The 27,644-nt window shown below is 35.6% G+C and overlaps 2 protein-coding genes across 7 annotated transcripts in view; one reads left to right on the top strand and one right to left on the bottom strand.

Moving 5' to 3' along the window:
- The window catches only part of LOC103506484, a 45,822-nt gene extending 27,925 nt beyond the window's left edge, over positions 1-17,897 (bottom strand). For 2 of the 5 annotated variants that reach the window (XM_008470872.3, XM_026821531.1), the window contains exons 1-2: positions 15,752-16,440; positions 4,098-4,132 (exon numbers count right to left, since the gene is read on the bottom strand). The gene's annotated coding sequence lies outside the window, so the exon portion shown is untranslated. Of the gene's footprint in view, positions 1-3,779; positions 3,815-4,097; positions 4,133-15,751; positions 16,441-17,758 lie in introns of those variants that run through there. The other 3 variants (XM_026821532.1, XM_026821533.1, XM_026821529.1) reach the window with 3 other exon arrangements.
- A 1,474-nt stretch (positions 17,898-19,371) lies between these two features.
- Positions 19,372-27,644, top strand: part of LOC108252037 (putative mediator of RNA polymerase II transcription subunit 26) — a 30,475-nt gene continuing 22,202 nt past the window's right edge. The window contains exons 1-3 of one of the 2 annotated variants that reach the window (XM_026821528.1): positions 19,372-20,263; positions 26,203-26,381; positions 27,065-27,146. In XM_026821528.1, coding sequence (XP_026677329.1) covers positions 19,483-20,263; positions 26,203-26,381; positions 27,065-27,146 — 1,042 coding nt within the window. In that variant the 5' untranslated portion in view covers positions 19,372-19,482. Of the gene's footprint in view, positions 20,264-26,202; positions 26,382-27,064; positions 27,492-27,644 lie in introns of both variants that reach the window. The other variant, XM_017442897.2, reaches the window with a different exon arrangement.

Here is a 27,644-nt window from a genome sequence, read left to right as displayed (position 1 = left end):
CGTCGACTATGTGTGGTGGCTACTTGACACTTTCTTCGCTCGATGTTCCTGAGGACTACTTTCTTGCGTTGATAAGTGTTGTAGGACGAGAGGAAGAGGAAGTGGTATGCTAGACATGTTGAGATTTCTTCTTCCTCCTTTTCTTTTTCTCCTTCTTCTTCTTTTCTCCTTCTTCTTCTTTTCTCCTTTTTTTTTTTTTTTTTTTTATCTGCAGGGAACAAGTGAGACTAGGTCAAGCATTTTTTTTTTTTTTCCTGAGGACTACTTTCTTGCGTTGATAAGTGTTGTAGGACGAGAGGAAGAGGAAGTGGTATGCTATATGCTAGACATGTTGAGATTTCTTCTTCCTCCTTTTCTTTTTCTCCTTCTTCTTCTTTTCTCCTTCCTCCTCCTCCTCCTCCTCCTCCATCTTCTTCAAGTAAGTACTTATGTGCTGAGTAAAATAATTAATTCCGGATGGAGAGAGGGAGGGAGGGGGAGAGAGAGAGAGAGCGGAGCTGGATGTGATGCGCTGTTGTTAGTGGATGTGCCAAAAATACCAACGTAAATGCAGGGTAAGAAATGATTGAAACTGACTTGTTTTAGTGGATGCCACCATATTACGATGTATTTTTCAAAAAGAACATGAGGAGAGAGGATTTTTTTTTTCTTCAAATTATTGGATGTCTTAACTTCAAATTAGTGGATGTCTTCTCAAATTAGTGGATGTTTCAAAATTACCAAATTTTCGAATGTATGAACTATGAACGAAACTATAATAAAGGAAGTACAAAAATCCATTGCAATACCTAGTTTACCCATAATTTCATTTCCGAATGAAGGCTGTAATTTAAAATATACCTATTTCTTCGGCTGTAATGTGCGTTTCACTAAAGTGCACTAGTTTCTGATGGACGTACTGTTAGAATGCACCGTAAAAAAAAAGAAGTGGAAGTCAGGAGGTGGGTAAGTCAATATTTGTAAACATGGTAAATAACATGTTAGCGGAATAGGAAAGAAGAAGAAGCAGCTAAAAAAGAAGACTTGAGAAAATGTTGCTTGTTTGTTTTACAAAATATGAGGTGACATGAGTAGCATAACTTATTTTTGTTTGACATTGGTTCCAAATTACCACGTACCACATTAAACACAAAACCAATATTGATCCATTATTGGTTTCTGTGGTTGTTAAAGACAGTAAATCAGGCCTATAGTCAGGTGGTTGTAAAAAAGAGGATATTATTTGGGGTTTTCATGTTTCGAGAGGGATCTGAACCCGTAGACTCTCCATTGAAAGTTAATGACTTTCAATGATGATGATAATAATAATAATAAAAATATCTCTTTAAATTAATCACCACCAAACGTCTGAGGTTTTCACCACAATCTCTAAACTCTAAACCCTAGGGATTGTGTTATCGTTCTCGAAGGAATGAGGATGAAATTTTATTCCTCAGTCGGGATTGAACCACCAACCCCCCACAGAGGAAGGTAACTTTCCTTACGGAAGAAAGTGACTTGAACTCGAGAAACTTTGGTTTCAGTGGCTTCAAACTTTGTGTTACTTTAAGATGTCACGCACATTTGCAAGTTAGAATTCAGGTACCTCCTCACGTTATCGTTCTCGAAGGAATGAGGATGAAATTTTATTCCTCAGTCGGGATTGAACCACCAACCCCCCACAGAGGAAGGTAACTTTCCTCACGGAAGAAAGTGACTTGAACTCGAGAAACTTTGGTTTCAGTGGCTTCAAACTTTGTGTTACTTTAACATGTCACGCACATTTGCAAGTTAGAATTCAGGTACCTCCTCATCTATCTTATGACGGAATGTACCTACCTACATATTTATACAGGTAACGTATACATATGTAATCAAGTCTATACTGCCTATTATTTATTATACCGAAATATTAATTTACATAATCATGAAGCTGTGTTTCTTAAAATTGTTCGTAAGCTGCCCAAATAAAACGTAAAATAGGTAGAAAAGGCCATATAAACGGCAGTAAAGGGATTTTGTATTTGAATAATATAGCTTTGTAATTTTCAAAATTCATAAAGAATAATAAATTGTGTCAAAATCCATATTTATATCCAAACTAAACTTGCTCGCGAAGTCACGAAAGCTACCTAATCTGATGGTTGTTTTGTATGGGGGCCATTTCTATGTATATTATTATAAACATTTAAGTTGCATGACTAACCAATGTACGAGTTTACTGAAATTAAAACAGCTTAAAAAATATCTTTGACGCGTAATTTGGTGAATGTGATTAAAATGTCTAAATATGAAAGTGAAAAATGTCTATGCAAAGTTAACGTCATTTTAATGTTGTTGGTACACTTTTAATGGTGAATGTGATTAAAATGTCTAAATATGAAAGTGAAAAATGTCTATGCAAAGTTAACGTCATTTTAATGTTGTTGGTACACTTTTATAATACTAATAGGTAGGTGCCGTAGGTACAAAGACTGGTGTTGGCATGAATTTTCAACGCATCTCTTCCGCTGTGATAGGGAAAATCGGAAAATATGAAATTTGGAAGTAGACTTCCTGACAGTACTCAGATGATATGATGGGAAACTCAGATATGAACTTTAATAGAAAGTTTAGACACAAAGATATACCTCCCTTCACAATAAACATTTCGATACTAGACAAGGTAAAATTCTGCATAAAAAAAGGAACTTTGGTATTTTACGTAACTTTATCAAATGAAATTTCAAGCCAAAGGGATGGCGGGGAAATTAATTTAGAAATACTTGATGATGTGGTGAAAGAGAAAATGCACAAATAGAGGTATACGTTCAACTTGAAATTTTGATACAATTTGAATAGAAGTACAAATAAAGGAAGAATGTGAAAACTGATACCTGTTGCGTCCGGCGAATTTCGAAACAATCCCATCTAAATTTCAATGAGAACTACCTTGACCACATTTTGGGAAATTTTCAGATTTACAAGAGCACTGATCATTGGATTTTCTGCGCTCGTATTTCGCCATCCTTGTTATATGGAAATTTATTTCTGATTTATTGCTAAAAAATATTCTGGCTGCGGTTGCCAAAGAATTTGTTCCTGTGAGGATACGAGTAGAATAAATAAAGTTTGATTTGATTATTTATCTATTCTTCTATTCTCTAATAAATTAACGTAGGTATCGAAGATTGAAATATGGAAAAAAGCAAAAGTAGTTTTTTTTTTCTTTTGAGGCGTGACTAAAACATACCCTGCTTGAGATCTTTTCTCTTTATTTGACATCAAGTACATGTTTTGTTATTATTCTTAAGCTTCGTCGTCGTTAGAAGTATGTTGTCTTATGACGTTATTATTCCTTTATTTTTTTACAAAAAAAAAAAAAAAAAAAAACCGAGATGAGGAAAGAAAAAAGTTACAAAATTGTATCCTGCACAAAGTAATGAAAACTTCATAAAAAGAAATACGGAAAATTAGATCTTAGGTGAAAGAATGCACGGTTCTAGCTCTAGCTGTTTTACGTTAACTTTAGTTGGGAAAGATACTGTGCAAGGTTGAGAAATGAACTTTAGAGACAGGTGGTATGAACCTGACGGATTTCAACTTTTCGAAATTTCCACTCGAGAAAAGTTGTTATTGTCCTGTATGTGTGTGGGTATGTTTTTATTTTTATTATTAGGTATTAGTCAGTAGGTGTTCAAAAATGGTCACTGCCATCTATTTAAGCAAAAAAAAAAAAAAAAAAAAAAAAATCAGGACAAAAAACTCTGTGAAATTGATCAAAATTTTGATAAAATAAATAAAACCATAAAGCTTCTTACCTCACTGATGATATGATCTCTCATCTGAACTTCATCTGTAAAAAAGATATAAATCCTCAATTAAAACAACAAACATAGACAAGAATTAAAACAACAAACAGCTAAGTGTTAACGCACACTTGACAAAAAGAATTGAATTCCTCAAAATCCAAGTTAAAATTAAAACAATATCTAACAATGGAGTAGCCTACTGCTGGGGTAAATACATCCCACAAAAAAAAAAAAAAAAAAAAAAAAAAAAAAAAAAAAATAGGACAAAAAGCTCTGTGAAATTGATGAAAATTTTGATAAAATAAATAAAACTATAAAGCTTCTTACCTCATTGATGATATGATCTCTCATCTGAACTTCATCTGTAACAAAGATATAAATCCTCAATTAAAACAACAAACAGCTAAGTGTTAACGCACACTTGACAAAAAGAATTGAATTGCTCAAAATCCAAGTTAAAATAGAACAGTCGCGCTTACTTGGGTGATGTTTTAAAGTCAAAAAGCTGGGAAAATGAGGGATTCCGGAATTTTTCTTTTTCTTCCACGACTTCTGGATCCCGAGATAAATCCATTTAAAAATTTCGGTAAATCTTGAACTTTGACGTCCGTACGCGATGACGTCACATCAAATGTTACGAGCAAAGCTCCCTCGCAGGCAACGCATTAATCTGTTTGTGCGCATACGTTTCTGCGCATCTCCTGAAGTTTGACGTCAGAGTTCAGGACTCTGACGGAAAATAAAAATTGAATTTTCGACCTTTTACAGTTATATTTTCGAAGTTTTGACCTCAGATTTGGATTTTTCACGACTTTTTCATAGAAAGAACTTTTAATCATAAATTTTACCCAAATGAAACTGCTCCATTAAAACAATGTCTGACAATGGAGTAGCCTACTGCTGGGGTGAAAGGACTCTATAGTGCTGTTCGTGCAGAATATAATGTATAACAATTAACAGGTATTATTATTCAAAAGAATGGCTAGATCAGCAATTTTTAATTCAACGTACAATCTACTTGAGTAGTGGGCATTAACCCCTAGGTACCTATTCTGTCTTTGATTCTATAGCACAAAGGGATATTACAAAAACATTATTTAACCAAGGCTGTCCGTTGTCTGAAAAAAACACTAATGATAGACGGAACGTTTCTGCGCATCTCCTGAAGTTTGACGTCAGAGTTCAGGACTCTGACGGAAAATAAAAATTGAATTTTCGACCTTTTACAGTTATATTTTCGAAGTTTTGACCTCAGATTTGGATTTTTCACGACTTTTTCATAGAAAGAACTTTTAATCATAAATTTTACCCAAATGAAACTGCTCCATTAAAACAATGTCTGACAATGGAGTAGCCTACTGCTGGGGTGAAAGGACTCTATAGTGCTGTTCGTGCAGAATATAATGTATAACAATTAACAGGTATTATTATTCAAAAGAATGGCTAGATCAGCAATTTTTAATTCAACGTACAATCTACTTGAGTAGTGGGCATTAACCCCTAGGTACCTATTCTGTCTTTGATTCTATAGCACAAAGGGATATTACAGAAACATTATTTAACCAAGGGCTGTCCGTTGGGTCTGAAAAAACACTAATGATAGACGGAAAAAAGGGTATAATGTTCTGGGTATATGAACTAGGCAAGTTTTATTGTTTTCTATGAAGGGAGTTATCCGTATCCACATGTTAATACGTGGACTAACTGTTGTAAATACTCCTTGCCGTTTCACCACAGGGTTAACGGTCAACCAGTTCTAATTCATTAAGGAAAAATTTGACCAGTGTGCTAGCGGGTTAATTATGGCGCGTTTCAAGCCAAGTAGGTATTCAAGTACAGTTATGTGTTGATATTCATTATTCATCAATAGAATGTCGGTATGTCGGAACAACACACGAATAGTTTGAATGTTCTTGTCTACGTATTCGAAACATCTTAATAATTTTCAAACCCCGAGAGTCCCGAGACAGTCATGCAGACATGGCGGATAATTTGACACGTAGATAGTTCGAGAGATGAAACCCACAGCATCATTACAAAGATACAATGAAGTTCTAATGTCGGTATGTCGGAACAACACACGAATAGTTTGAATGTTCTTGTCTACGTATTCGAAACATCTTAATAATTTTCAAACCCCGAGACAGTCATGCAGACATGGCGGATAATTTGACACGTAGATAGTTCGAGAGATGAAACCCACAGCATCATTACAAAGATAGGTACAAGTACGTAGGTATTACTCCGGTACTCTTGAATTGAAGTAAAGTAAATGTATCATACAAATATTTTGACATGTTTAATGTTTTTTTCCCCGGATTGTTTTTTAGATGCTTCCACTAACTTGATATTTGTGTTGTTTTTGTAATAATGTCGGTATGTCGGAACAACACACGAATAGTTTGAATGTTCTTGTCTACGTATTCGAAACATCTTAATAATTTTCAAACCCCGAGAGTCCCGAGACAGTCATGCAGACATGGCGGATAATTTGACACGTAGATAGTTCGAGAGATGAAACCCACAGCATCATTACAAAGATACAATGAAGTTCTATGCTTTGTTTCTCGTTTCCATATTCGAGTGGGAAATATTGGGTTTAGATTTCGTGCGTTGAGAGACCAAAGAAGAAGGAAGAACGCGAGTTTAATGAACGTAATGCACAATAAAGAACAGAACAGTGCTATCGTAAACTATTGTCTAAAGTCCGTATTGTTCTTGTGCTTATACCACAATTGCATACTTGTATAGGTATTATGTGCTGAGTTATTTACATTATGTTAAGTATCTCTCTACCTTTAGTGTTGGAATACGCAATGGTCACTTCATAAAGTCGCGCATTCTAGGACAAAACAAACCGTTTGTGTACGTTGAGAGTATTACATTATACGATTGGGTAGTTGGGTACTCATATGAACTAAACTATTAGAAAGTGTACTCGGGCAGTCAGGTCTCAGGTCAGCAACTAGATAGAAATTTTATGGCTCATAGAGTTACCGGTATAAAGATCTTGATGTTATTATTTTATAATGCTGTACAAGTGTACAAAGCTGAATAAATGTTTCTCTACGTATCAGCGAGGTACCTTTTTTTCCACAATCCTTGCTTTGCAATGCTTTCATACTTGGGAACTTCAACGTGAAATTTTTATGTGTTCTTTATTTCTTTACGCTCACAACCATTTCAAACTGAGAAAAGTAAAATGCCAACAGAGGAAGAAAAAATCCCCAGAATATGAAAATTTCATGACTACTCAGAGTACTCACCCTTTTTTTATTATCTACCTTCAAACTTCTGGCTTGAAAATCTGGTGTCCTGAGGGTATTGAGAACTGTTAAGTTCACAGGAAGATAACTTGCAACGTAAAATACTGAAAACTCTAGCTCTACTAAACCAAACAAAATGTTAGTCATAACGAACTAGATGACAAACATGAAGTTTATTATTGTCATCAAAAAAGTAAAATGCCAACAGAGGAAGAAAAAATCCCCAGAATATGAAAATTTCATGACTACTCAGAGTACTCACCCTTTTTTTATTATCTGCCTTCAAACTTCTGGCTTGAAAATCTGGTGTCCTGAGGGTATTGAGAACTGTTAGGTTCACAGGAAGATAACTTGCAACGTAAAATACTTAAAACTCTAGCTCTAAACCAAACAAAATGTTAGTCATAACGAACTAGATGACAAACATGAAGTTTATTATTGTCATCAAGCTATGAAGCAATGCTATTACACAATGTAAAATCCATTGCAGTGAAAAACGAAACGTAATCAAAATTGTGAACAATTTTTATAAATATCAGACAAATATAATGGGCTTGAATTAGCGATGTCCTAAAAAACGAATATAAAATAGTGAGCAGTGTTAACTTTGCAATAATCTGAACTTCTTTCGAAACAATGATAAATTTGTTTTGAAACGTTGATACCAAAGATGACGACCTATTTATATTTTTCATTGTGGACATATTTACGGTGTCTTCATACACATTATTATTGTTTTCATTTATAATGTTCAACAAACAATTTATTGTCCCTTTGACTTCCCTTCCCACAACATTATTTTTGCTCCGTCGGAGTTTATGCATTTCTACGGACGGGACGTCAGAATTTCTAGTAGCTCTGTTAGTGTTAGCAAACATATTGTACAAAATGATAGGTATGTTCAGGAAAAATGGAATGAAAGACAGGCAGAACATAAAATGATAATTTTGTTGGAAATGCTGGAAGATTGAACGGTTGATGGACACCGTGGACAGCATAACTATTACGAATGAGGGTCAAACTTGAGTTTTAATAGGTTCTCCCCCTAGTTGAAAGTCATGATCGGTTACTGAAACTCAGCTCTGTTTATAAGGAAGGCCCTGGAGAAGTAGTTCTTTAGAACCATCAACCTTTTTGCCCCAAGGTACCATGCGTCTTTTTTCACTGCATCCGAAAAGTTTTTGACTAAAGTAAAACAACCTCGGGGAGTGCAATCTACTTGGCAGATGAAACTCTCATTGTCAAGATGAAAGAACTTTGCTAGCAAATGATTATTTAACATTTAATAACTCCCATTATTGTGCTCGTATTTTACAATTTGTGCATTACTTTGAAATTCATCACGCGCTCATGTTGTTGTCTTTTACTATTATGACTTTTACTAGTGAAAGTAAAAGGAAACTAAGCCAATAGGATAAAATAATAAAAACAATATTTTATGTTCGCCTCTAACATTCATCATAAATCTATGAACATGATGTTCTTGTATAATAAAACAACAGATGGCATATGGTTATGGTACATCACACTTATCAAGCAAAATAGGAGTGTTGTAAACACCAAAAATAAGATCACTTCTACTATGAAAACTTGGCACCTCAGTCTCTTCGACAAATGGATTAAATTTTAGATCCCAAATTTTCAACAAATTGTTCTTACTTGATAATTATGGGCTTTACTGTTATACATACTTGCACTTTATGACACCTCACAGCCTCACACCACTCTCTTTTATGAGATCTCGGATCATTACAATCTCGAAATATTCCAGACAGTATATAAATCAAACAGCAGAAATGAATGATTCAAAAGTTTACAATTTGCAGATAAAATCTGTACTTGGAGAGTGATTTGATTCTCTACTTTGCTCCAATTGAGGCAGAATTACAAACACATGGAGTTTGGCTGTGGATATGAAAAAAAAAGTCTAGAGATATTTGACCTATATTTTGCCGGCCCGTGTCCGAAGAAATTATTTGGTCCAGTCAGGTTTCTGAGCAGACTATTTCTATATCTTCAGGGCGTTCATCACTACTGGACATTAAAACTGGTTTGGGATCGGAGCTAAAAACAGGAGATTTTTTTCAAGATTCAAAGAGGCAGGTATCTTGTAAGTACAAATCGTAATGTATAAGTATGCTGTTTGCTCGACATTCTAGACTACAGAGTTCAGAATCTGGATCAACTTTTTGTCCAATTCAGAAGACCATGTGAATGTTTCACACTACCTACAGTTTGAGCAAACAGAATCCAGATCTCTATCTAGATACCTTAAACTAATCCTCTGCATAATAAAATAATTATTACAACTATTAGGCATGAGAATTTGGTTTATTAAGGACTAGGGCTTCTGGATTATGACTGTGTTCTTAGATCAAATCCTATTTAAGATTAAAGAAGGGGTGTGCAGCAAGGTTTGAGGTGAACACTCCACGCAACCAGTGGACTGAATTTCGAGAAATTGAGAATTGAGCTTGTTGAAATTTAATGAATTATTGCTCTTATGTTAATTTTAATTAATTTCATCGTTTTTCCCTGGTAGGTACACAGAATCTATGGTTAATTAAACACAAGAAAGCATTCAAAAGTATTTACTAAATTCGTTGAACATCATTAAACAATTTTACCCATTATTCTTAGCCATTATAGGTTGGCACGATAAAAGGTTCCAACGAAAGAAACCCAGGCAAAAAAAGTGGGAATCTTTCACGGGATTTGTTGCTCACCTTTCGCGTTCCATAGTCACAAGTCATACTGTTTTATTTATTATTTTTAAACTTCAGCAGTGTTATACATTCCGGAGAAGTTTTGCACTCAGTTCTCAATAATTTATATTGTCTCTCAGTTAAGGTAGAGTAGTCAGTACAATGGAGGAGTAAACTTCACTCAATTTCTCATATCGATCTCAACTTTCTTTCAATTTAATCAGATGAATTTGTGTTTTATGTTTCGAACATTACTCGGAAACATGAGTAAAGGTATTGAACTGAAGGTGAATGAAACAAGTTGGACAAAAACAAAAGTGACTTTGCTTTTTTTTTCATTTGACTCTTGTTTGTGTAGAAAGGTTACGTAGAAATTCCTATACGTTTTTCCAAGACATGACTTGGTTTGTTTTGATACACTGAAAGATTGAAACAGTCAACCCTGGATAAATAAGAAACCTGGATAAACTGGAAAAAAGACGTGGTCCCTTCATTTTTTACACAAAAACCTCTTTAAAGCAGGAAAATCTTGCCAGTCCCTTGGATTCCTACTTATCCAGGTTTGATTGTAATACCTTATCCAATGTCTAATAGGTAGGTGTTTTTGTTACATCGTACTTTAACGTATATATTACACGTACTTGTAACTACCCCACTTTACCTTGCCTTTTTATTTACACAATCATGAAAATTTAAATCATAAAATTAGTATATACCTACATGTTTACAGATGGTCCTACTGACCTAGATATAATTCTCACTTTAAAGATCAAAAGGCACATTTCCGCATAAGCTCCATAGACCACAATAGAGTTATGCACTAAGTAGCAACTTGAACTCCATAGGGTACTTGCTTGTGTCCCCTATCAAAAACTAGGAGTAGGGTGGCACTACTTAGCGGATGTGTTGCTATGATAAATGTAAACCATGATAACGTTTTCCAGTCTCCCTCCCGTCAGACCTCCACATAGACGAGAATTCTGTTGATTAAAATTTCAAACCCATTATTCCAGTTTATTTTCCGACAACTGGATGAGTAGATAAGATCTTGATGTTATTATTTTATAATGCTGTACAAGTGTACAAAGCTGAATAAATGTTTCTCTACGTATCAGCGAGGTACCCATGAGAGTGAAGAAGTTCAATTAATAGAGTGTAATAGACTTGGTATCTGTGGTTGTAAAAAGGTTACTCATACCACATATTACGTATGTGCTGATACGTGATACTCTGTGCATTTCATTGTGATGCAAATAAATTCAATTCCAACTGTGGTCGGGTCTTTAACACTTCGCTGTTGTTCCCGTCGAAAATTTCGACCGGATTGAGACTGCCAAAAGCTCTACATTCTGCTTACCTATTTACACTTTGAGCCCTGAATCTTCGGAAAGGTTGCTTCCTGAAATGTTTTCAACAGTAAAGAAGCCTTCTTTAAAAGTAGAAGATTGTTTTCTTGGCAGCCCAGTTGTTAAGGCACTCGGTTGGTAGGCAGGAGAGTTTAAAATCCCAACCGAGGCATGGAAATCATGGAATTATTTCAGACTTTGACCACATCCTGAATGAGGTCTAAAATTATCGGAAAATTTGGCGTTTCTTTTGTCCATTAAGTGTTTCTCGAGAAAAATCATATGTTTTTCAACAGTAGAGAAATTTAATAATTAAATATCTTTGAAATAAATTTCATATGATATCTAGTACCTACTCGTACATATACCTAGTCTAACATAAATGTAAATAATCAAAAGATGTACCGTAAACTAGAGTACTAGAGTTCATGGGGGTGAATGAGGACAGATTAAGAAGAAGAAAATAGGTAGATAATAACAAAATACATATCAGCCGTCTAATCTAAAACAATAAACAGCCAACTCGATACAATACCTACTTTCACTTTCTATTATTCTTTAACTTTAAAGGAACAGGCAAAGGTGATTTCCTCTTGGGAGGAAAAAAGGAGAGAAAGTGGTATAGAAAGGTAAAAAGTTTAAAGTTTTCCTTGTTTTTTCTTAGTCCTAGATAAGATGAGAAGTTGAAGAAGAGTTCGAGAGTTAGAAAGTAGAAAAAATACCTTGAAATTCTGATTACGTCTTTTACGTAATGCCAAATCAAAAAAGAAGCACTGAGAACGTCAAAAGAAAACTTTTCTGTCACAATTTTGTTGAACTATTGTGAGAGGATTTACCACAAATTTCTTTTAAAAAAAGTTCACCACATAATAGGGGCCTTATCAAACACCTACTTAAATGAACAAATTTCATTTAATCTTTGGATTTTTTTGCCCAATTTCAGCAAAATAATACTGAGCGTCTGAGAAACAGACACAATCTTTGGTTCTTTGGAGTTTGGAGGGTACACCTCCTTTTAGACTTCTTGGACAATAGACATTCCACTCCTCTTCCGGCAAGGACTTATAACACGAGTAATCTCTTCTACTCTTTGACTTTTTTTCACAAACTGTTCACTGCGGGAATTTCATTTCGCACCCAGAGCGACAAAGATGGAAAAAAGAGTAGGTAAACGAATTTATCTTTGCGAGGAATATTCCCTGAGGAAGAATAAGGTCATATTTCTTATAACTCCATATCCAGCTGACGGACCATAACTATTTATCTTACCCTATGCCCTATGTATTCAGTCTGCATCAAATTGCGCCACTGAAACTTTTGACGAATATCCGAACCTGATTTAGGAAGGATGTCTAACTGCACCGATGATAAAAGTATGTATAAAAAAGATATACCTACAAATTTCGCCGATTGTGATTCGACTGTAAAATCAAATGGTGCAATTTTGATTATAGCTAAACTAGAAATTGACCGCTTTTGGACAACCTTTGTGTCTCTTTTCTGACCCTGTCAGCATTAGAACGTTGCCACAAACGAGCTTTGTGTCCCTTATTCAACCTGCCTGCATTAGAAAGTTGCCACAATTCGAAAGTCGTTCTTTTTCAACCCTTCAACCCACAGAAAGTTGACCGTGAAAGTTCTTCCTGCATGCTGTCTAACACCATATCCAAGTTTGATTTTAACTTTTTTGGTTTAATTTAATGACCGGTGGTGGCGTGGCGGTGTAGTAGTTTTGTATAAAATCGACGGAATTTAACATCACCCATGGATACCCATCCCACGTACATACGAATACATTCCTACTTAAGTAGGTGTACTCGTATATATGAATCTTCTGTACAGCGATATTCCAGCGAAAAAGCAACAAGAAAAAAATCTGGTGTGAAAGAGATAAAATTTATCATTCGAAGAATCACGAAATTGATATGATACACGTGTTTACTGATGTACTTATTGCACTTTTTTTCACCTATCGTCAGAATTTCTAGTAGCTCTGTTAGTGTTAGCAAACATATTGTACAAAATGATAGGTATGTTCAGGAAAAATGGAATGAAAGACAGAACATAACATGATAATTTTGTTGGAAATGCTGGAAGATTGAATAGTTGATGGACACCGTGGATAGCATAACTATTACGAATGAGGGTCAAACTTGAGTTTTAATAGGTTCTCCACTTCTCCCCCTAGTTAAAAGTCATGATCGGTTACTGAAGCTCAGCTCTGTTTATGAGGAAGGCCCTGGAGAAGTAGTTCTTTAGAACCATCAACCTTTTTGCCACAAGGTACATGCGTCTTTTTTCACTGCATCCGAAAACTTTTTGACTAAAGTAAAACAACCTCGGGGCCGTACGTACTACAGGTTTAAATGGGAAAAAGTAGAAAGTTGTGAACAAAATATCTCAAGAACGATTTGTCGTAGAGAAATGAAATTTTTGGTCAAAATTTGGACTTGGAAAAATTTAAAAAAAAGTTCAATTTTTGGACACTTTTTAATGATCCCTCATTACATGGGGGGTATTTTAAGATAGGAAATTTTTGACCAAAAATTGGCCGCCGTGGGCGGTTTAGGCTTGGGACTTGGAAAAATTTCCTTTTTTTTTCAAATAGGTACATATTTCGTAAATGTAATAGAAAGTCGTGTGATGTTCACACCAGATTTTTTTTCTCTAGGATAAACTTGGGAGAAATTGACAGAAAACGGGATGAAATATACATATAGACTCCCTAATATAGGTAGATATATCCAGTCCTTTTCAAAATTTAATTGTGTGGGTTTATGTACAGGTAGGTATGTACCTTACCCACGTTCTTCGTTCATGTTCTTGTCTAATGGAAGTACCTATTCACTGTTTAACATAGGTACACATTTTCTTTTCAAAGTACCTATAGGTATCTACGATCAATGATAATAATGTCTCTAATGCTATTTTATTATGTCACTTGAAGCCTGAAGCTCTTCGCATTGTTTTCAAAGTTATTTTTTCATTTTAAAGAAATGTTTTTTTACCATTGTTTTTGAAATTTCAAAGAATTTATAATGGGAAAGAAGTTTCCAAGATGAGCGGGGACCGGGGGAGCTTTGAAGAAATGCAACTGATTTATCTAATGTCAGAGCTTTTTCTCGTTCCTCTTCTCAAAGAAACTTTAATGATCATGAACATCGCTTTGAACTAAAACAGTACTTCTCAGAAGGGGTTTAAAAGATACCACAAGATAGAGATTTTACTAGGAACTAGGAAGGCTTTGAAAAAGCCGGATCTTAATGACTCCCTTGAATCGAATACAATGGTTGGATCTCTGCTAGGTATTTAACATACGTAGGTATCTAAACAAGGGGCCAAGCCCCTAGTGGGTGATCTTACCTAGGCACGACCTATCTGTCTATCAATGACTATTCTATTCTATTGTGTAATGTTATCCATTCTCCTCTAATGTCCAGACAAAGATTTCTTCATTCTCCAACCTAGGCCAGAACAAACTGGATAAGTACCTCAGACAGATTGAAGCTCAATTTTCTGAGCTTAATTCTTCAGTTACGTAGCTTCAGAAGATCAGTTTATTTTCAGGTCGGACTCGGAATACCCAGAGGCAGATTTAATCTCAATGGATTGAGGAGTATTCATGGGCATGACACTGAACCGCAGCTATTACAAGTATGATCTAATGATGGTCGGAGCTGGCCTCACATTAAATATGAGTCTACTATTTATTAGGAATAATAATTATTGACATTCTAAATTATGAACAAAAATGTGACCTCTACCTGAAACCCCGTGACCTGACGAGAGTGATTAACTTGTAGAAAGAAAAAAAAAATCTCAACGATTCTTTATAAGCCCCGGAATTTATTTGTCACGCTAGCTCTAAACTTTAACCATACAGTGAGGGACTAAAAGTATAATAGGTGAAATTTAATAATAATTATAACATAGCACATCATGTGCACATGAAAAAGAGCCTTTAAGAATGGTGGGAGGAAGTGATTTTTACGCTGTAACTTAATAGGCCTTTGAGTGAGGACTAGCAAAGAAGCAAAGTGTAATTTATAACAGAGGCACATTATTAGAAGCACGTACTTGCTATAAATCATCAATGACCTACCCAACACGTACTACAACTAGTAGTCTGACGGAAAACTTTGCACAAAGAACGTTGTAAAAAGTTTTCTAATCGTTTGTAGGTACGTATAGGTACCTACCTACTTACTTCATAAAAAAAAAGGAAAATAGGATACACTATGTTCTCCAAGAAAATGATCATAATACCTAAAGATCACACTTGTAACTTGATTATTTAATTCAAAAGAAGCTTTTGAATTAATAAATTTGAAGAACAGTGAATACACCTAATATAATAAAATTTTATGAAGTAGTTATCAAAACTAACAGTAGGTATGTAAACAAAATGATTACACCTTCGGAACCATTGTAGGCCTTTTCAGCACTTTGGAAACTTGAATAACTTCCATGCAATCTAATCAAAATTATGGTGGTGTGCAATGTAATTTTTGAAAATCCATGATGGATTTTTGAAAATCCATCAAATTACATGATGAATCAACACATCATGTAATTTGATAACTTTAACTTGATTTCACATCAAAAATTCTGCTAAACCTAATATTCACTTAATGTTCAAAGTAATCCAATAGAATTGTACATACCTCTGCTTGTGTGATCACAAAATCCTCAATTCCTAAGGAAACAACTGCCAAGTCAAATTAATTAATTTATTTCTTTTTATATAAATTTAAAAACAAAGAACGTATGAATAAAAGGTACGGATTATGTAGAGACACGGAGTGACTACCATACCCTCACTGTTTGATCACAACAACTCAACTACCTTGTTCGGTAAACTCGGTTTAGGTCCGTAGATACTCGATGATCAGAGCACAACATAACCAGTCTCTCTAACCCCCTCCTCCTATCTCGACGCCATAAACTAGGTATAAAACAAAACCGTTAGAAATTTCCCCTCGAAACCAATAGCAACCTGCGGGATGGTTTAACTCATGGCAGAGGCATTGTGAAGTACCTATCGAGTACCTAATGGAGTGAACCAGTCGTTCTGAAACGCCAAGAAGAAAACAGACATGCTGTCATCAAAAGTTGGTCGAAATCAGAGACTCATCTGAATCACAAACCTCAGTGGTTAGTGTAGTGAACTTTGTAGGTATCTTGAGGTTGGTGGTCCGAGTCCAAAAGTCAAGTCATAAAATTGAGCGAGGGATATAAGTTGGGGAATGCCATTTGTGACGAGCATTCATGCAAATTCCAAAGCCAACCCGACATTTTTTCCTGGCATTTATCACAAATGAGTTTCCGCGGGGAAAAATCTATCCTTAATTGCTTACTGAATAAACCTAGAAATATTGGTGATTGTTTATATCTATTGGTCCTGCCTAATTACCTACCGAATAAGGACTAGGTGCATTTAAACCCAGTGTAGACAAAACAGTTTGGATCCGAGTTAAACAGAAACTGATCGCCTTATTGATTTAATGGGCTCTAAATCATTAAGAACTCCTACAGATATAAATAATGTCAATCATAATCAGATAATAAGGGTACCTAATGCTTTATTTCGACTATTTTATGCTGTCGAAGTAGGACTGGCTGTACCATCATTTCAACAGTTTGGTTTGGTTACCACAGGTAAGCCAGACAACACAAATATGTACAATATTTTTGAAATGAAGGGAAATAACTGATACAATTCACCCACACAATAATTACTAAGAGAGAGCGAGGAGGTAAGAACATGAAAAATGATACAAAAAATTAAAGATCTGGAACAAAACAGCTGGAAAAGCGTTAGCAGATAGATAAGCCCTGAAAATGGCATTATCAAAGATGTCAGTAGGAACTGAATGAAAGCTTTAGAAAGCTACCTCTTTCGAGATGTTGTCCCTCAAGAAAGTACTAAACTCTTCGGTAACTATCTCGAAATAAAATTATGGTCGTTTAAATTATTCCAATGGATCCTGAAGTCGCTCTGAAAATTCTAACAATTATTCGTGATTTGGCGAGAAGCCCTGAAATGCTGAAATTCTGAAAAAATTCCAAATTTAATTTTACGAGTTTATTCTATTTACGCGGACTTACACACATAAAATCGGCAATTCATTTAAATAGAAGTGTGAGGTTAATTTAACATTCCATGCCACCTTAACCTGACCTAGCCTATTATTTCTTATTTATTTGCCTGAAAATAGAAGAAAACGTCCTGTAGGTATCCACTCGTACTTCTCCGAATTCTTTTTCATTTTCTAGGCTATTTCCACTAAAATGAACCCGAGATTTATGTTCCTACGTAGACAAGAACTTGGCTTCCCAAAGTAAAGACTACTTCTAAAGCTAACAAAATAATGTATTGTTGGTACATAATGAGAATTTTCTGATTAATTGTTTACCCTTGGGTTTCAGGTTTTCATCTTTATTAGTTACCGGAAGCGGGTTTTAGAATGCCCACTGTAAGAAAAATAAACAACTCAACTTCATGAAGCAAGAAAGAGATTATTAATAAATGTAAATTAATTAGAAAGCTGAAGTGTATTTCCATCCGTGCTTTTCGAAAAAGCAAAAAAGAACTTGTTTCTGCGGAAGCAGGGGTTAGTTTTGTTGTGGGATTAATCTAAAAGATAGAAAATGTCGATCATTTTACTTACAGATGATTTATTGTGCGCCCAACACTGTCTGTATTTTCTTGAAGATTATTCGCTACAATATTTTTCAATGTTTACACAGATACAGACGATCAGGGCAGAGACATGGGACAACTAAGCATCTCGCGTTTTACTCACATGATTCAGGCAAAGATTCATCTGTGTTTGCAGCAAAAACAATGTTAATTCTATAAATAAATTGGCATTGCATACATACAGCGATCTGTTGTGGAGTCGAAGAAATATAGAAATTATATTTGTATGTCCTAATTCTTCTCAATTTTTCCCCCGAAGTAGGGAGCTCAGAGCGGTGAAATAATTAACTCTTTAGACTACTTTACCAGTATTTAAACTTCTTAGCTTTAAGTCATTCATGTCATTTTACTTTGGCACACTCTTTGTGTTTGAAAGAGATCGTTTTACACATTTGTTGCCATTCATTACCATCATTAGGGTTAAAATAGGTAGGTACTTAGAATAGAATTAGAATAAACACGGCCCGGAATCAAACCCCAGTTGTTAGGACTGCTAGTTCACAATGATCACCACATGTAGCTACGGAGTCTACTTACCTTCGGATTTTACGTGTACAATTGTACCTTCATACCTATATAAAAAATGTGCTCTTTTCAGTAAAAATGATAAATTTGACCTTGAAAAAGAACTATTATTTTCAAAAATCATGGTAATTAGTCTACATCTGCTGTTGTATTCGGACCTAAAAAATCCCGTGGTCAGGAAATACCGTCAAATACTACTGACCTTTTCGCACCAGACAGGAATGTCGTCTGAATGTAGTTCAATGTCGAGTGTACATGACCTTGACCTATTTAGGGAGGAATATTGTTCCCTCCTACTCCCAAAACACAGTACCTAATAATTATTAGTCAATTCCCTGTTGTTCTAATGAGGTGTTTGTAAAAATCTAGTCCCTATAGTTATCGCCAGGGCGTGAAACGTGAAAGTATGTCATTACAAAAAAAAAAAAATGTAAACATTGTGAAACATCCTAGCCTATCATCATCTAATTTTCGTCCATTATCATTATTCGGGTGTAAACATTAAAGTTGGGGTGACCCACAAAATATAGATCAAAATATTGGTCATGGGGACAACAGAAAATACGTTTGTGTAAATAATAATAAACTGATTGGGGTCATTGAACAGACTTGTGAGAGTGACTAAATTGTGACTGTCTGTCTCCCCCGTAGGAAAATATCGCTCCTCTTTTCTCCACCTCCATCAGATAAAGGAGAAGAGAGAAAAAAGGAAATGTGCAGTTGAATGTGGAAAATTATTGCAACACCTACAGGCGAGGATCACGCATGTCTGTTGCAAATAAAGATTCTTTGAATTTTTAGAATGCAAATAAAAAAGGGAGGAAAAAATATTTTTTTTTTCATTATTTACATTTTATAGCAAATAAATAAGATCAAATTTTTATTCATTTATTTAACAAGACAATAATTAATAAAAATGCATTTGAATCATGACACTTTACAGAAAATTTGGTATATTTTACGAAAATAAATAATTATTAATCGATTAAGTGAGGGTTAGTTTCGCCAAGAAAATTTAAAAAGAGGCGGTGGTTATGATAACGCATGTCCTTTCAGTAGCGCAAGCTCTGTTCATTTTACAACTTGGGAGCTTGGAAGCAGCAGTATTCACATTACGAGCACGTTTTCAGTTACAGTTGTTAGTCGGTGCTTACTCCATGTATCATCATGTTGAGCAGTTTGTCGAAAATTATGAACACCTTGATCGGGGAAGATCAACCCCAACAACCGATGAATCAACCGCAATCAAATTCTGTGTTTCCGCAGTACAGGCCTCCGTCCACACAGACCCGGGCTACTCCTTACATGCCTACCCCAGGACCTGTCAGAGGTATGCCATCGCTGCCCAGAGCAAACTACAACTCACCTCGGATGATGGGCCCTAGAATGGACGGGCCAGGATCCCTGGGGGGATCATCTATGTATCAACCAAGACCCCTTAGACCTCCTCAAACTCAACCTGCTTTCCAAAGTTCCCCTCAGCATCAGCAAAATCAACAGTTACATCAACCTATGAGACCACAGATTCACCCAGCTCAACAAGGTCCACAACAACAGCAACAACATCCTCAACAATTTCATCAAGGACCCCCTCAACCTCAACAACATGCACCATCTCAGTTTGGTGGTATGCATCAGCAACAGAATCAACAAATGTCTCATCAACAACAGCAGCAGCAACAACAACAGCAACAACAACATCAACAACAACTACACAGAGAACAGCAGCATCAGCAGCAACTACAACAACAAGAACAACAACGTCAACGTCAACAACAAGAGGAACAACAACGTCACCAACAAGAACAACAACGTCAACAACAACAGCAGCAACAACAACAACACCAACAAAATCAACAAATGTTATCTCACCAATCGTCTTCAGCTATGTCATCTCAACAACCCCGCATGATGATCAATCAACCTCAGAACCGACTACAGCAGAATGGTAAGTTCTTTGTTTTCTATCAAAATCAATTTAAAATGTATATCAAGCCCTTTTCTTTTATGTAGTTAGTACGTATCTAGAAGTAATGGGGATTCTGAATCTCATTTTGTCGATTTAACCCTACAGAGTCAATATCCTCATTTGAATTGATTAGATAGACTTATCAGTAACGTACGCTTAGATTGTTTGAAGTTTATAAGCTTCACCGTTTTATTGAAAGCTTAGTTTCATTCATAGCAACTATAGGTTTATGAAAGCAGCCCCATTTTTCTCCGTGACCTACTTTCTGTAATACGCTTAGCTGTGATGGCATGTTCTTTATTCGTTTTCATTTTAGTATTTTCACTTTTTACTATGCTTTTACAAGAAATATCTTTTTAGTTTTACCTAGGTACCTATTTAGTTATATTTTAAATCTACTTAGGTGTCCCTGTTTTGAAATTGAAATAAATAGAGCTTTCCGTTTTAGTTCACATTTCAAAACTTGATACGGAAAATGCTTACTTTGCATCCTTGCTGTAATATAAAACTCCTCCTTTTTACTCAATTGATTTCTTCTTTATTATTATAGGTACTTCCCAAAGATTTTTTTCACTAGGTAGATACGAGTATAATCTAGTATGTCTGAGTTTTATTATTTAACTGGTTAAAGGTATCTATCAGGCAACCATGCAAAGATGTTTGAAGTTAAACTTGGTACCTACAAACCAATAAGTAGGCATAGTTACCTACCTAAGAATATTCGCTGGTTGTTAGGTTTGTTGGTTGTGTGATGGTTGTCAATATATTTAGTCCACTACAATGGTTTTACAATACTGCCAAGATAGGTCTTGAAGGATTCTCTAAAATTTTTGATCCAAACTTCGCTTAACATGAACCAGCTTCACAGATAGTTCGATGTGACAACTAGTCACTTAGTTGTTGTTGTTGGTTTTTTTTTATTATTATTTTTATTTCATCTGGGCAACTTTCTGTTACCTCCAACGCAACGGTTTTAGAAAATTATTAGAAATAAAATTCTATTCTTGTCAGAAGAAAAAACTCCCACCACTAAAGAAAATAAAATTTTTCCTTCGAACGAAGAAAAATCTTTGTTACATGAAAAATTAGAAACAATAGATAGTATGAAACTTGGAAGAAAGCCCATTCAACTACAATAATGTCCCGATAGAAACCATAAACTTTATTGAAATGTGAAATTTCTTTTTAAAAAGAAATGAAAATTAAACATCATTAGACTTTTATCGCAGTGGCTTGGCAAGGTCCACAGATATAACTATTGGTCCTATAATATTGCCTAATTGCAGCATTCACTTAATGAGAAACCTATAATCAGAACAAAAGTGGTATTAAATCAAAATGGTCTTGAACGTGTCATATTAAGAGCAGAAGGTACATCATATTAGTGGATGTGCCGTATTTCCCACAAAAGAAATTAGGGCATAAGCCATAGAAAACTTTTAGGGCTTGGTTTCTTCAATCAAGGTTATTCTGGTTATTCAAGATTTTAGGATCAAGGTCAGAGGAATTTAGATTGAAGAAAAAAACTGTAGATTTCCTTTTTCCCTGTGAAAATTTTCATCTCAACCCCTTTCTCTCCCCCTACTCCCCTGTTCTTCATTCTCGTATTTCATTATTGGCTCTTCTTAACTTTTCAAATTGCTTTACCTGTGCTCCCTTTACTTCTTTATTACATTACTTCCCTTTTACGATATCGTTTTTCGTCTCTAATCTCTTTTACTATTTTCTTCTCTCTCCCATTATTTATTCATCTATTCTTTTTTTCTTCTTTTTTAACCGAGTTAATTTTCACCTTTCCGTCTATTTAGGTCTTGTACAAGCGATAATTACTTTTCAGTTAGGTAACTCGAGATGAAATTGTACGTAGGTACAAAAAAATGTGGCAAGGAATAATTCAAATTACTTCAATTTCATACGTAAAAAATTCCATAGTTTCAAGCTCCAATCAATTATGAAATTTGGTTATTTTTTTCGTTTTTCCACTCCAATAATAAAATGAAAGATAGGTAGACTTGTTTATGAACCTGATGAAAGTTGATCTGATGTTTCACGCCATATTTTATTATATTTTTTTAATAGGTAAGTCAGTTACTGTCAATAATTATCTTAGAAAAAATAACTTTCCGAAGCTCTAAAATGTGACAAGCTTCAAGTTGTCTTGTCTCGTTTCCCTGTCATTGGATAAGCTCAGGAAAGTGTCTCGGCTAACCTTCTCACGTCAAATGTCCGTTCCAAATCGTATAATCTCAATGCATGAATAATAAATAACCCTCGTCCCTAACCCTTAACTCTAAACCCATCGTTATGTCCTAATTGTTCCCATGATTGCCACACAATTGCTCATCCACTCTGCTTTCCTCAGTGACCTATTTATCATTCCAGGAAGACGGGGGATACAGTCTACTATTATTATCACTTTGTATGATTATTATCACAGAACAATAATATGTTGAGTGTTCCATTGTTCAAACTAGCATATTTTATGACGTTTATAATTACAAAATGTCTTGAGGTTATGAAAAAGCTATGTTCGCAGAATTTACAGTCAAAGAACTGACTGAATCTTGCATTCATATGGGGAAATGAGGCTTTTTGTCACAGTCGTTCGAGTTTCAGTCATCTTTTCTTCTTCTTCTTCTTCTTCTTCTTCTTCTTCTTCTTCTTCTTCTTCTTCTTCTTCTTCTTCTTCTTTTTCTTCTTCTTCTTCTCCTCCTCCTCCTCCTTCTTCTTCTTCTTCTTCTTTTCTTTTTTTTTAATTTTAATAGACACGTCCAATTACACTACACACCAAAATCGGTTAAGAATAATTACCTCTTTTCTTAGCAATGAGACATTTGCTAGAGTTCTTCTGTGCGAAAAATAGCACATCCACCAATATCTACATTAGGAGTTATGGTAGTACATCCACTAATTTGTGCTGTGTAAGATATTATGGAAGGTATAACATGAAGTAGTTTTTACAATGGGGAATATAACTCACCTATTAATATGTACTGTGGGAAATACAACACATCCACTATTTTCAACAGAGAGAAATATGGCACATCCACTAATTTGTACTGTGAGATTTACAAATCCAAATAATGTAGGGAAGGAAACTTATTTCTTGTTCCACCTAGAGTTATTATATTTTTCCTGATGATTAATTTTATTTTGGGTCAGTGGTAGGAGAGTTGGGAGGGATTTTCAGAGAAAATAGTCGAAAATCCCAACTCATTCCTGACAAAGAGGTGTGTGTGTGTGTTTGTTTGTTCGAACTTTATATCTGGCCAAACCGCTCATCCGATTGCTATATGAAACTTTGTGAACTTATTGCTTGCACTCCCGTGAAGGTTATAGGCTATTTTCCGGTTCGTTTTTGTTAAGCTACGTCGATCAAGACCACTAAATGGATGAGTGACATGAACGGCCATGCCTTAGGGATTTACTAGCAGAAATCCGGAGCGAGGCGACGGATTTCGGCTAGTAATGTTTATACTAAACATTCCTCAGTGTTCCTCCTTTACAATGGGTAGCAAAGTAGTACTATCCATACCTATTCTTTACTGCACATTCCATGCCCCTTCATAGTTTGCACAAATACAACGTCTCGAGGAAAAAATAAACTAGGTCAAATATTTTTACTCTGTCAAAAAAAGGGCGGCCATGATGCTTTCTAAGGGCAATAAAAAAGATTGGATTTTCTTTCATCAGAATTTTTTGAGTGGGAGATTCTCTCGACTCGGCCATCAGAGATGCCCTCGGGTGAAGAATGGTGGCTAATCCCCATTCTGAAAGGTTATGATTTTCAGATTTTTCTCTCATGAACACATGGTGAGACTTGGATTTTCACTCTCTCCTCCTCGTCCTCCTCCTTCTCCTCCTCCTCTTCTTCTTCTTCTTCTTCTTCTTCTTCTTCTTCTTCTTCTTCTTCTCCTCTCCTCCTTTTCTTCTTCTTCTTCTTAATTCGTGGGCGAAATACAGCAGAGAGATAATAAGTAGGTGCATTTATATCATCAGGTGATTTTTGGGATTTTTTTTTCTTTTGTTCGGAGGTTGTGTACTTAGAACGCCAACGTTTTTGGCTATACGAGAACATTAGGAAGTTGGACCATTCAAGTAAATCTGGACCATTAAAGTAAATGTTAAAGTGGATTTTCTTTCCAATAAAATTGTGATGGATCATTAGTAACTTCAGTGTAAACTCTCTCTTTGGAGAAAACTTCACCATAAATTCCTCTCCTTCGGCCGGGATTCGAACCTGCAATCTCCCAATCCAAAGTGAATGCTTTTTACTGAGTCAGAAATAGCAACCATTGGGATCAATAGGAATCGCCATGGCCATTTAGCTTGCAAAAGGCTCGTTCTATTACCTAATATATGTTTGTATTCGTGTAACAAAGAAAATATTACAGGAAAAAAAAAGCGGGGATCCCTTATTCCTTCGTTACTTTCATTATATTATCTCTTCTTTTTATCCGGGCTAAGATAAAGAAAGAGATTACAAAAGGGAACGTCTTCATCTCATTTTTATACCTCCTACGTTTTTCAGAGGGTGGGAGGGGGAAGAGGGGAGGAGGAAGAGAGAGCTGAGAAAGCTGAAAGAGTAAAAAATAACCTATGAGGATTTCCCAGGTGGCCAACCCTATTACTCGTATACTTTGGCTAAAGCTATACGATGTGTTACGTGAGTTCCTACTGTTATCGAGGATGTTTTTTCCAGGTTGATGCTTTACCTCGATGGTGTGTGTAGTGGCCAATATGCTCGCCTGGTAATCAGGAGGATGCGGTTGCGAGCTCAGCCGAATTTCTTCCTGGGAACGATTTATTTACTGAAAATATGACCATAACTTTGTAGTCAACTTCTAGAGTGAAGGTACTCTTTAGTCCTCTTCGAGCAGTATAAAGAGGGACTACAATACATATTATTTTTCATTTATTCCCCCCTCCCCTCTATCTATTTTAAATTTAGCCAAGTTTTCCTAAGCTCCCTGGAAGCAAATCTCAAACCGTACAGATTTGACTTAAAATTGTAATTTAAAGCTTTCAAAAAAGGCAAGCGAGTTTTTTGTTCCGGGACATAATTTCCCTTTTCAAGGAAACCGTATAAAATTACAATGTTCTGTGCAACACGGTATCCAGAGTCTTCGGAGAAAATATATACGAGGCAATATTGACAGAGTATATAAACATTCACATTTTTTCTTCTTTCCTGCTTCTTGTTGTGTTCCTTATTTGGCTCATAAGTACAGCATGAAGAGCTAGAGGAAAAGGAGGAAGAGACAGAAAGAGCTACAAAGAAACAGATGAATAGATGTCTAGGTGGAAATAGAAAGCCAGGAACAGAGAGAGGAAGAACAAGAGCTAAAGAACTACATAGAAAGAAATGGAGAAAGAACAATGTTTGAAGAGAAAGAAGGAGAGATACAGGTAAAAATTAAATAGAGTGAGACAAAACCGGGAAAAGACATAAAAGTGAACAATTGAAAGAGGGAGAAAAATTGGGGAGACAGAGAGAAAAAAGAGGAGAGAGTTTATTGAGAATTCAAAGAGTTTTACGGGCACGAAGCTTATTTCAATTTCCGGCTTTTTAATTAACTGGAAATTTCCCTCTGTAAACTTTTGGCATTAAATACTCTTACGTTACCATTAGTTTAGGTATTGGAATTGAACTGTAGTCAAAGTAAATAAATTTGAGCCGAACCCAAATTATAGTGTAGTGCTTACACAGTGTAGGTAGTGCTGTAAAGGGAATGGTAATTGACTAATGGGACATCACTTTGTCATTATTATTAAATGTGGTGTCTAGTGATGTTACCTACCACAAATATGTGCTTCAAATTTAACGGACGATACCCTTTCCTGTAATCCTGACTATAGTTTTAAATTGGCATTGTATGAGGCCCTCTTCTGATTGGTTCGTGATGGTCTTGTTTCAGCTGTTCCCGAAGAGCCTAACCTAGATCTAAGTCACCTCAGTGCCGAGGAAAGAAACCTGATACAAAATGTGATGGCGAAAGCTAAAGATATGGACAGTTCCAAATCATATCCCAATGTGTCTTCCAGTCCAACAAGACAAGGCTTCCAAGTGTACGATCAGTCGAGCTCATTTAGTAATGTAAGTTGTGCATCCCTCTTGAAATAACTAACATTTCCATTCATTCTCAAACATTTGATTGTTGATTAAAGTAGAAAACTGATTTCAAAGTTGCGTTCACATGTATTAGTCTGCCTGTCGTTGACGTAGTGTGAACGCGGCTTTAGGACGAGGACGAGGAGAGTCTAAAGTAGGTATTAGCACACGAGGATGAGATTTCTTTTCTATTCAAATACAGAAAGTTTGGATTATATTGAAATATTTCCCTCTGCCCGTCCCACCTATATTAGACGGAAGTTTCGGGTTTCGCATGTTTAATTCAACAGCCCTGGAGTTTGCACAATAACATACTTACTTTTCCTTCTTATATTTTCAATCTCCTCCATGATTATCGTTAAAATGTTGAACCTTTCTTGGTTGTTTATTAATAAAGAGAGATCTGTTAGTGCCATTGTCACCAAGAATGTATTACGAGGTAGAAAGGTTTGAGCAAGGCTAACATTGAGATTAGTAATTACAATGTTGTATCATTTATTTTTATTATAAATTTTTAACAGAAGCTGGTTGCATTATTAGCCTCTAGAGTAGAATGAGTAGATTTTTTTGAGTACGAGTAGGTACGTAAACGTAATATAACAGACAAGTTGGATTTCAACAGAGTTAGAGTAGAAGCAACTTGATTTAAAATTTCTTTGTTCAAACAGAGATGGGAAAAAGAAAACTTTGGAGAAAAACCGCAACAGTACATGTCAGAAAACACAAGGAAACCTGAAGATACAAGTTTAAGTGAGTATTCAACCTCAAGAGAGAGATATAAGAATGAGTTAGATTCAAAGCTTGCATCTGAAAAACGCATATTAAAACCCGACCCAAAAACTGAACTTATAGAAGAGGAAGAAGAAGAAGAGATAGAGGAGGAGATTGAAGAGGAGGAGGAACTAGAGGGGGAGGATGATGATGTTCAACAAGGCAATAGTTTAATGACAAATGAGGGAAAGGAAACTGTTCGAAAATATTTCGAGAGAGCCAGCGCAGATGTTTATACAATCCCTGAGGAAGAAGATGAGATTAGCAGCCCTACTTGTGGGGATGGAGTGACCAGCTTAAGACGACAGCTTGTAGGAGGAAGAGGTGAGATGTTTCTGTTGTTGGTTTACTTGAGTTCTGACCATCATGCATACCTACCTACTCTCTTTTCCCCATTGCATGGATTTCTATACAATATACCCTGAGCATACTTTTGAGTTCAGTGTATGTAGTCTCTTCTATGTTCCTTTCCAAACG

This window comes from Diaphorina citri, unplaced genomic scaffold (assembly GCF_000475195.1).
Source record: "Diaphorina citri unplaced genomic scaffold, Diaci psyllid genome assembly version 1.1 scaffold238, whole genome shotgun sequence".
Classification (NCBI taxonomy): Eukaryota; Metazoa; Arthropoda; class Insecta; order Hemiptera; family Psyllidae; genus Diaphorina; species Diaphorina citri.
The sequence above is the reverse complement of the archived record's forward strand: the minus strand, read 5'-3'. Positions and strand labels throughout refer to the sequence as shown.